Raw genomic sequence first — 11,517 nt, forward strand, 5'->3', positions numbered from 1 at the left:
CACGTTCCTTCCTCTGCATGGTACATTGATTCTGGTGCATCACGCCATTTCTCTCACAGGCGTGACTGGTTTATTGACTTCTCACCTTTCAGTGATTCCGTGGTATTTGGCGGAGGTGAAAAGTACACAGTAGTTGGCAGAGGTACAGTTCAAATTCAGTCTGGTGGGCGCACACTCATAGCACACTCATATTTCTGAATGTACACTATGTTCCTGGTATGGAAATTAATCTGCTATCTGTCAACCAGATTATGAGGAATTCTCCTCAGCTTGATATAGTGTTCAGTGCACACAAGTGCTCCATTGTTGACAGGGAGACTAGTCTAACAGTTGCTGTTGGCCTAGAGGACCATGGTCTATACAGGCTACTTGACACCGGTGACTCTCCAGAAGTGGCTCTAGCAGCACGTGTCTCTCCCATCAGCACTCTATGGCATCAGCGATATGGGCATCTAAATATGCAGTATCTCTCTCAGCTCTCTCGGGAGGGACTTGTGTTAGGATTACCTGATATTCAGACTCAGCAGTTGGGGGTATGCAGCGCTTGTCAAGCAGGAAAGCAACACCGGTCCTCATTCAAAGATGGAGAATCTTGGCGCGCATCTAAGGTACTTCAGTTACTTCATGCTGATATTTGTGGTCCTATGAATACAGCTTCTATCAGTGCTTGCAAATATTTTTTACTTATTGTAGATGATTTCAGTAGAAAGATGTGGGTGTATTTCTAAAAAATAAATCTGATGCTCTTAGTACCTTTCAGAAGTTTAAAACCTTAGTTGAAAAAGAATCTGGTTGTACCATCATAACCCTTAGGACCGACAATGGGGGGGAATTTTGTTCTTCAGCTTTTGCCAACTTCTGTGATATTCATGGCATCAAACGTCAATTAACCACACCTTACACTCCTCAACAGAACAGTGTTGTCGAGCGTCGCAACCGCACGGTTGTTGAAATGGCTCGTTCCATGTTACAACACAGGAGTGTTCCAAACAGATTCTGGGCTGAAGCAGTATTTACTGCTGTTTATCTTCTTAACTGATCACCTACTCAGGCTGTTAAAGGGAAGACTCCTGAAGAGGTTTGGTCTGGCCGTAAGCCTAAGATCAGTCACCTCAAAGTATTTGGCTCAGTTGCATATGTTTGGATTCCACCTGCTAAGCGCTCTAAATTGGATTCCAAAAGCCAGAAACTCATGATGACAGGTTACAGTGATCATCACAAGGCCTATAGGCTGATAGATATAGCCACCGGTCGTCTTAGCTTCAGTCGGGATGTAGTATTTGATGAAGACAGGATTTTTTCAGTCTTCTTCTTCTAAGCAGTGTTCTGAGGATCAGCCTCACAGTGTTCTTCTTCCGGTCGGTCCACCTGATGGGAGGGATGATTTAGCATCAGTATTTGATAATACTCTATCTGAGCTTCCTCCAGAAAATAACCCTCCTCTTGTTGCTCCTATTGATCTTGAGTCTTCTCCATCTCCTCCTGATATTGGTTCCTCTACTCTTCGGCCTAAATGGTGGGCTAAAACCATTGGTGATCTCCGGGATGATGAGCTTCTTGAAGGTAGAACTTCTAGACATAAGAACAAACAACAGTCTACAGTCAATTTTGCTCTTATGGCTAACCTTCACAGTATTTTTGAGCCTCAAACCTATTCAGAGGCTAAGGGTACATCTGAGTGGGAACAGGCTATGGAAGCCGAACTCCAGAGTCTTCAGAAGAATCACACATGGACACTTTCTGATCTTCCTGCAGAAAAAAAACCCATAAGCTGCAAATGGGTGTATAAAGTGAAATACAAAGCTGATGGCACCCTAGACAAGTATAAAGCTCGTCTTGTGGCTCGAGGGTTCTCACAGAAGGAAGGCATCGACTATGAAGAGACTTTTGCTCCTACAACCAAGATGAGTACCATAAGGCTTGTCCTTGCCCTAGCAGCGCAGTTCAATTGGAAGTTCATCAGATGGATGTAAAGAGTGCTTTCCTAAATGGTGATCTCCAAGAAGAAGTCTACATGACGCAGCCTCCAGGATTCAAGGTTGCTGGTCAAGAACAGAAAGTGTGTCGATTAGCTAAAGCAATCTATGGATTGAAGCAAGCTCCTCGGGCTTGGTACATGAAAATTGATCAGTATCTGACAGATCAGGGTTTTCAGCGGAGCCCATCTGATGCAAACCTGTATATCAAGCATACTGGTGATGATATCTTGCTTGTGGTTGTATATGTGGATGATCTTATCATTACTGGCAGCTCTGCACATTTGATCCATGGGATCAAACAAGATTTATGCAGAACTTTTGAGATGACAGACTTGGGACTTCTTCATTACTGTCTGGGGGTTGAAGTTTGGCAGACTGAAAATCATATCTTTCTCTCTCAGTCCAAGTATGCCAAAAATCTTGTGGACAGGTTCAGAATGCAGGATTGCAAACTGACCACGACTCTTATGGAACCAGGGCTCAAACTTTCATCACAGTCATCCTCTCCTCCTGTGGATGAAACTTTATTCAGGGAACTAGTGGGCAGTCTCATCTATCTTACTGCCACCAGACCTGACATCAGTTTTGCAGTAAGCTATATTTCCCGCTTTATGTCAGCACCTAAAGCTGATCATTGGATAGCAGCAAAGCGTGTGCTACGATATGTGCGTGGTACTTCTGATTATGGCCTCCTATATACTCGCAGTTCCAATCCTATACTCAGTGGTTACACTGATTCTGACTGGGCCGGTTCGGTTGATGACCGTAAATCTACAGCTGGGTATGTGTTTAGTCTAGGATCAGGTGTTGTTACTTGGACTAGTAAGAAGCAACAGGCAGTGGCTCTCTCCTCAACAGAAGCAGAGTATCGGGGAGCAGTTAAGGCATCCTGTGAGGCAGTTTGGCTTTGACGCATGCTTGCAGATATGCATGTTTCCCAGACAGGGCCTACGTCTTTGTTTTGTGATAATCAGGGAGTGCTCAAACTTGCCAAAAATCCAGTCTTTCATGAAAGAACAAAGCATGTGGAAACTCATTTCCACTACATTCGCCAGCTTGTTGAAGACGGCTCAGTTCAGTTGCAATATGTTCCCACAATAGAGCAGCCTGCCGACATCTTCACCAAGCCTCTTGGTCCTGATAAATTTGTAAAATTCAGAGGGTCTATTGGTGTTGTAAATAGATTGAGTATTAAGGGAGGGTATTAGAATATTCCTATTTAGTATTTAATACTCATTCTTTTAGCTACTCTGCTATTTTTATTCTTTTAAGCAGTTTCTTAGATGAAACTGATTGTTTCCATATTCTACATAGAAACTTGATGTTTCTATTATTGTAAATTCATTGTATTATTATTGAGCTTCTGCTTGCTCAAAATCAATTAATTCATTCGACATTCTTTTAGAAGTCAGAATCAGCTTCTGGAATGAGATACGTGTGGCTGAAATAGGGTTATATAGTGGGAAATGCAATGAAAGCTAATTTTATTTAGGCAAAGTGTGGTAGTGATCGACAGTGACAGAATATAGTCAAAATTAATCAAGGGCTGAAGAGGAGGAAGAATACATGGAATCAACAATATAAGTAGTTTGAAGATTGGGGTATAGTGGAGGAGAGTTGCCCAACTGAAAGGAAAGCACTGAAAATGCACTTACATGAGTGCTATAGAAAAGAGCCCAAAACTTCTTGAAACACAAGAAACAAAAAGAGCTCAAGACCACTGGAATCTCAACATCCAAGTGCATGGAAAATTAGCTCAGAGCACACTCCTATATGTTGACATGTGAGACAGAGAGGTGGGGACAATGCAAGGAGAGATGGGAAGAGGTATATGAGAAATAAGAAGAGGTAGAGGCCAAACAACATTTCTTCTTGTGTTATAAGGTGTATAACCACATTACATAAGATAAAATAATTTTATCAATGCCCAATTATAGACCACAAATAGGTTAAAGGGACTGCTAGATACAAGTGTGGGACAGAAAGCGGGAGCACAAAGGTTGCTCCTATAAAACCATATACAAGCATGATAAAAATAGATCTAAATGATGCTAGATTTGATCTTTAGAAAGAGGTTGACTCTACAAGCTAGCAGTTAGGTGACAATATTGTTAGGGTGTCGAGTGGGAGATATTGTAATGCTGGTTGCAAGGGTGATGCACACTGGATACAAGTTCTGGAGATCAGATGCAGAGGGGTGGTTAGCTCTCGACATGGAGTGAATCTGGCCTTCTTTTTTATAAATTTTTCCTTTAATTTCTTGAAATTGTAGCATCAAATGTAAACATCTTTGTTCTATTAGGCCAGTTGGCCTCATGGATAGTTTAATAAAGGAAAGGAGGTATGGGGGATGGAGAGCAATATTCATCCTGTAGAATAGATACACGGAAACCGAAATTTTAGAGTGGAAAATTATTAACTCTCTATTTGACTCACTAGTTATATTGACACTGCTTTATGGGTTTAAGATATAGGGGCCTAGTATCTCCAAGTCTAGGTGGGTGCAATTGGAAATAGTCTTGAAACATATAATAACTATCCTAGAAGAGACCTGTCTCCATCCTTTAGAAATGGAAGCAAAAAAATGATTGATTTTATAGAGGTTTTGTTGAAATGGAGAAGAGGACGTTGTTTACACAGGTTAGTAACATGGGAATTTCATTGTAGAAAATGGAAGGAAGATTGGAATATTGTAGAGAGGGACTTCCCTAGAGAGATAAAAGAGCTGTGAAGAAACCTTAAGAACTGTTATAGAATGGGGAAACGAAAAGGAAAGATCAAACGAAAACAATATTATACAAGGCAGTTCAGTCCCATATGTGAAATGAAAATTCAAGAATACTACAGTTAAAAATCCATGGAAGGATGAACAAACTCTGGCTCAAACGAATGAGCTAGAACAAATTGAGATGTGAAAGGGCGGGAGGTGACAAGAACCTAATGAAGATTGGGGTTATGGAACATGCCAGATTTGCTGATTGGAGGAGATTGAGACCTTGTAGCATTTCCTCATTCACTCCATGGGACACAATCACATCAAATTTATACTGGAGGAAATCAATTGGACAAAACAATTTTAGAGTAGCCAAATGGAGGTAATTGGGAGGAGGGCCACCATGATGACGAACCACAAGTGTAAGCTTGTGCAATCGACCAACAAATGAGTAACATCTGGAGGGGAGAGGAATCTAAGAGTTTATCCCCACATATTTATTTCTTATCGTGTCTATTTTTTTGAATTATATTCCCCTTCTTATAGCTAGAGATTTACTTATAAAAAGTTTAGCAGTATGACGTTGTAGTCCATGTTTTGTAGACTACTTGGACTTGGGGACGTTAATACAAGCCTATTCTACTCTATTCTCCCTCTGTCTGTGTAACTTTACTGTGCACGTGGATAATTTAGTATGTAATCTCCTATCCAAGCATTTTAATCCTCAATTGATGCTGTTGTCTATGATTTTTGTCTCCACTGGAGAAGCTGTATTTACACACATTTGACAGATTAATGGCCAATTAGTTCACATAATGATAAAAAATGACAATCCAAAGAATATTTTATTTATCAGGTTGTTGAGTCTCTGAAACTTCTTATACACAAGCACATCCATGTTCTTATCCCTTATCCCTTGAGACAAGGGAGTCAAGAAGAACAATCCCTCACAATTTGTTCTAGAGCAATGCTTTCCCTTGCTGGCATTCAACCTTTGGCCATAAGCATTGTTCTTAAGCAGACAGGATATCTGGGGGTTTATAATTTGAAGACTTTAACATGATAGATGGTTCCCTCCTGTTTCAGACACAAGTAACTGCCATTTTTTTGCCTCCATTGGCTGAAGATGCATTGCTCCATACCATGACCAGTCATACATAAAGCAGGCAGACTATTTCAAGCTTGGTTGGAAAGGAAACTTGCCCTTTGAGCAGTGTCCCCATCTCCTGAAGAATTTTGTGACAATTTCCTCCGATTTGGGAGGAAATGACGACTACAAAGGTACATCTTAGTCTATTTTTAGTACCAAGTTAATTTAATTGTTCCTCACATATAAAGTGTATTTACAATGGGATATTTCATTTTAGTCGTTAGGCTACTTATGTAAAACGACGAAGATCTATGTTTTTCTCCAGTCTTCCTTGTCATAGTTGTGTAGCACAATACAAAAACTTGAGATTTACCTCTCCAAATTCGTAGTTGTCTCTTTGTGTTACAAATTCCTTGTTTTGATTGTGTACTGTGATGACAAGTGGACATATTAAGGCTCTAAATGTTGTAACTTTTACCTGAAATTGCCACAAATAAGTTACCAATGGATATCCAAACCTGTTATCTGCATGTCCAAACCTGGAATGGAGGATTTGGATATTTCCAACGTGTATCCTATTTTCTAGATGATTTAATCCATACCAGAATCTTGAGCATACTCTTGACATGAGTTTATGAAATCTATAATGGAAAATTTCCCTAATTTCTAGAGATAATTTGGTTTTTTGTAGACTTCCTTTACATGATTATCGAATTGTGTTTATCTGTGTCTGTTATTGTTCATATGGGTTGGTTGAAAAACAATATAAAAAATTATTTTCCATTGTTTCTATGAATTTCTTCGCTTCTTCTAGCTATTTCCACACACAGAAGTATTACTAGTTTGGAGACAAAAATATATTGTATTATACTGCTTCTATGCAATATGGATGACTGCCAAAAAAACTAAAACTGCTGTCTAGGAATTTGGTAGATCATCTTTTCCTAAAATTACTAATGAATGTTATGGTTGGTGTACATTTCTCTCCACAGAAATGGTCCATGCAATTAGCCATGGGATAGCAGAGATCCATGCTCTGCATTGTATGTAGTTTTTACAAGTTTTTACAACTTCTGCGTGCAATGAATTGCAATTTCTATTTGGGTTTTTTACAACTTTTTTGGGCAGGATTGTTTTTTATTTTGAATATTATTGTGTATGTTTCTTTACCAATCTCTGTTACGATGAACTGGAATCTATTGGTATTTTGTTTTTGGGAATGGACAAAGATTTCATTTTAGAAATATATCCCACAGAGTACATCTAGAGCAGATTCTTCTTCCATTCGAGGATAAGATTTGCTTTTAGCCTTTATATCATGCATTTCGTGTTTTCTTCAAAACAGTTGATTTGTTTTAAGCTACAATATAACATTCATGCTATCCACGAGATGTGGCTATTTTGGGTTCTGGATTGTCGTCAACTAGTTGATTCTCGATTCTTGGTTTATGTATTTACTTGGCAGGTTGTGAAACCCTTGTTGCAAGAAAGGACTAGACGAAAAGTACAGGTGTTGCAAGGTTGTGGTAGGGAAGAGTTGCTGAAGGTATATTGACTCAGACTTGTTTTTTTTAACTACTAGGCATGTCAGAGGCTTTTGTATTTATATTCTAACCTGTGAAGTGTGTGGGTTAATTGGGACTAAGTTTATCATGATTCATAACTAATAAGAGTGAAATTATTAATATTCAACTAAACATTATAAATCCACTGCATCAAGATTGTATAGATGAGTTCCTAACTTGAGTATAATACATTTTTATGGAGTTACTATTCTGGTGATGAGCAAACTTTGTAACATTGATTTCTGGTTGCACAAAGGCCTTGTTGTTTGTGGACAATATCCCATAAACTGCAGTTTGCCTAAAACCTGTCATATAGGAAATCTGTGTAATATAAAGCATTAGATACCTGATCTGTCTCGGTATGGTAAATTATAAATATTATCCTAAATATTAATTTAGAAGGAATATGAAGAGTCATAGGTGGATAGGAAGAGCCCTTCATAGCCCTTTAGAGCTTTTGGAAGATGAAACCAAAGGTCACTTAAAACTTGTATTTATGAATGGATCACATTAATAAAAGTCAATTAATAGAAATCAATTCAATCATGAAGTTATTTGTTTCTGGCCTTAAACAAACAAACCAAAATGTGCATCTTTGTTAGTTTCTTAGACTTCAAGAGCTTCTTATTTCATTTTGTTAATTTTCAGGCCTCTAAGGTTCATCTTGTATCCTGTTGCCACCTAATATTGAACAATGTAAATTACCAGCATATACATGATGAAATGATTCCAGAGATAAGCACACATAATCATATACAAATCTTTGCAATGTTTTCGATATATTGCAGTTCTCACAATTATGACACACAAAATTACTCTCTATTATTGTAAGCAACTATTTTTCAGAACAAGATCAACTGTGACACTTGATACATATTATTCTTCTGTATATCTATTCATTATTACTTGGTTGGTTGTCATTTTCTCTTTCCATGTAACATATCCTGGGGAAAACACTTAGGCACTTCCCATCATTTTGAGGATAGCACCTAGGGTAAGTTCTAGATTTTTCAGGTTACAAAGCGAGGTCAACAATGAGGCTCAAGGCCGTTATAACAATATACTCGTTATGAACTCAACATGTCACTTATGGGAATAGAAAATAGAACCTGGGTTGGGAAGATAGTATTCCTTCCCACAACCACTCGGGCTAGATCCAATGTGCATTGGCTGGTTGTTTATATATTGGTTGCTAACTATTTCAGTGGCCACCACTCTTACGGATGTGTTGCTATGTATTGCTTGATGGATCTGTTGCAAATTGCAATAGAGTGATATGCAGCTGCAGTTGGATTTCCTATCATCCTAATAGATTAAATCTCCTAATTCTGTGAATTAAATTCTGTATCCTCCTTCCTGCATATGAAAATGAAATTTCAATTCAAGTATCCACAAAAAGAGGGGTCAATTTTGAACTTGAATATTGAATTCAAAAGGTTTATTTTATTCTTCATTGGAATATTAAAAGTTCTCAAAGGAACACAAAACTATTTGGCTAATTTCAGTAAATCCTATTAATGCACCAAGAGAAGTGAGGTGCATTCTATATCATGTGTGTGGGTTATCCATCAAAGTTTGTGTTTGTGTCCATCCCTGTAATGATACATCGATTGTGGGTTATCCATCAAAGCTTGTGTCCATCCCTATAATGATACATCGGTTCTAGACGGTGCTTTAGGAGCATTAAGCATGGGCACTAACACACATGCATCAAAACATGGCTCTTTATACTCACCTTGAGGTTGTGGAGCTCAAAGATGTGTATTTCAAGTTCACTCAAATGGCCAATGTATCTGTTGATGTTTGTAGCATCGGAAGGCCTTCCGCATAAGCTAAGTGTCTAGCATGCAAGAGAGAGTTGTCTTTGGATGCTTCAAAAGGAGCAAGTATTATGATTTCCTTCCTAAGTTTTAACTTAGGAAAAACACATTAATTAATTTATTGATTAATGTTGGCTATTGAGCTAAAGTCTACAAGGATAAATAATCTAATTATTAAGTGACGTAGATCTAATCTCCACCATTGATCTAAGTGGGTTAAAGATTTAATTCTAACCCTTTATCACTTTGGAGATTAGGGATTTGGCTCAAGTGAAATTATAAAGAGAACTGAAGGAATAGGATGGAGACACATTATTATTTTAGGAAGCGATTTTCTCATGACTGAGAGGCTCGAGTGACTAAGGAGAAAAAGGAAAACTGTGAGCAGATTTTTGGACGGAGAATTTATGTGAGAGCCAAGAATCTTGAAAGCGGTTGAGACTTGAAGGGGAGAGAGAGGCGAAAAGCCTGAGTAGGCTGAGACTGCAAGAGGGCCAAGATTTCCAGCAGTTGGGCCAATGCTTGGAGGCCGAGTTTCCTTGAACAGGCCAAGAATTCCGGTGCACATGCGGTATGGCTAGGAGGATTGAGATTTTGCATTACAGGCTGAGATCTGTCAGGGCCAATTCATCTTCCAAAGCAGCCATATTTCAGCGGCCAAATTCTTCGTTGGCTGAAAATCTTGGGGCCGAATTCCAGGTTCTAACATTGCTGTATTTTCTGTGTAAATTCTCTGTGGGTTTAGACCTTAAAATTTTCCAGATTTAATAGAAAGTGAAGGGAGATTTATTCGGCAGGCTTTTGGCTGTCTTGTGGTGATTTCATTTTTATTTTTCTGCAGCATATTTTATTTGTGAAGTAAAGAACACCAGTGTATTTATTTTCAGAGTTTCCGAATTAATTTGAGCATACATTATTTTCTGGGTAGTAAAATAATTCTGAGGAAAAAATAAATCGGTCAAGCATTGGAACTTGAGATATTCAACCTTGAGAGCTTATCAGACCTGGGTTTAGACAGGTTTGTGCAGCAAACTGTATTGCAAGCTGATAGGATGAATACAGATCCTTCTACTTTCTATGGTAGCTAAGCCTAATATAGTTAGATTTATCTAGGCAACTGTCTTTTTCCTAATTTGTTGCTAGTGGACTTGCATTTTTTCTGTATGCTTTTACAGATTAGTAAATGAAGTTGGATTGTCTAGTATCATTTGGTTATCATCATTTACGCCACAATTACTCTTTGCAGGTAATGGACTATGATGTTCTTCCTCATTTCAGCAGGCAGGAGGGCTCAGGGTCATCCAAACATCGTAATGGCAAGACGACAGATTGCTTTTCTCCAGATCATCCATTTCATGTAGAACTTTATAATTATATTAAACAGCAAGCAGCTATTGTAAAGCCTGTTGCCCCAGAAAAAATGCGATCTTTTCATGTGGATGTTCCAGAGCAGGATGATGAAGGAACCATTATTGTACAAACACTAGAATCTGCATTACATAATTTAGGTGATGAAGAGGCAGTTGAGAATGGTGTTGCTAATTTGAATGTCAATGGGGATCAATCTCTGAGACACTGAAAAGCAGCTAGAAATGAGGTTCAAGGTTGAGTATGCTGAAAGTCGATTGGATATTTAAATAACTGGCCCACATATCTGGAAATCTGAGTTGACAATGTGTGAGATTGTGTTGTTATCCTTCAGTATCAGGGTTAACATTGTATACAATTCTCCAGTTTGACAATCTGATCTCAAACTGGTGTTTTGCCTCATTAATGTAATTGCATTAGATTATCTTATTTTGTGGGAGCGGTTGCCACTCCCACATTCTGCAAAATGTCAAAAATGAAATCCTTATTTTTCCTGCCAGAACTAATCAAAAAGTAGCTCAAAAAGAGTTTATGTGATTGATAACTGAGTAAACTCATCTCCAGGTTCTTCACGAAATATTGCGACAAAACAGGCCTGATTTTGGTGAGTTTAAGTTTTATTCTAGCATTATTAAAGTTGCTTTCTGGTGAAACACTAACCATGCTGCAAGACTGTATGCTGATATAAGAACATTTTATGATATCTAGAGAAAAATTCCACAAATCTCATTGGTTATAACATTGCAAGTTGTTCCCGGCCCCATGACTTAGCGGATGACGTCACTGTTGATTACTTTGCGTTTGCTTTACAGACACCAGGTGCTTTTACAAAACCATTTCATATACTGACAAATCTTCCATAGAGATGCGTTATATACTGCTTACAAATGATAAACGACTGCATAATCTACAATTTACTAACAAATATTCCATAGAGATGCGCTATATACTGCTTACAAATGATGGGCAACTGCATAATGTA

General features: G+C 38.3%; 1 protein-coding gene across 1 annotated transcript in view; it reads left to right on the forward strand.

Moving 5' to 3' along the window:
- Nucleotides 1–10,959, forward strand: part of LOC149152597 (Sec14p-like phosphatidylinositol transfer family protein) — a 36,658-nt gene extending 25,699 nt beyond the window's left edge. Inside the window, exons 9-10 of the mRNA XM_089438580.1 lie at nt 7,248–7,328; nt 10,414–10,959. Of these exons, the coding sequence (XP_089294706.1) occupies nt 7,248–7,328; nt 10,414–10,746 (414 nt within the window). The 3' untranslated portion in view covers nt 10,747–10,959. The remainder of the gene's footprint in view (nt 1–7,247; nt 7,329–10,413) is intronic.
- The last annotated feature ends 558 nt before the right edge of the window (nt 10,960–11,517 follow it).

The sequence above is a fragment of the Pinus tabuliformis genome, chromosome 9, assembly GCF_031772625.1.
Source record: "Pinus tabuliformis cultivar Carrire ecotype Pingquan chromosome 9, CPIR1, whole genome shotgun sequence".
Lineage (NCBI taxonomy): Eukaryota > Viridiplantae > Streptophyta > Pinopsida > Pinales > Pinaceae > Pinus > Pinus tabuliformis.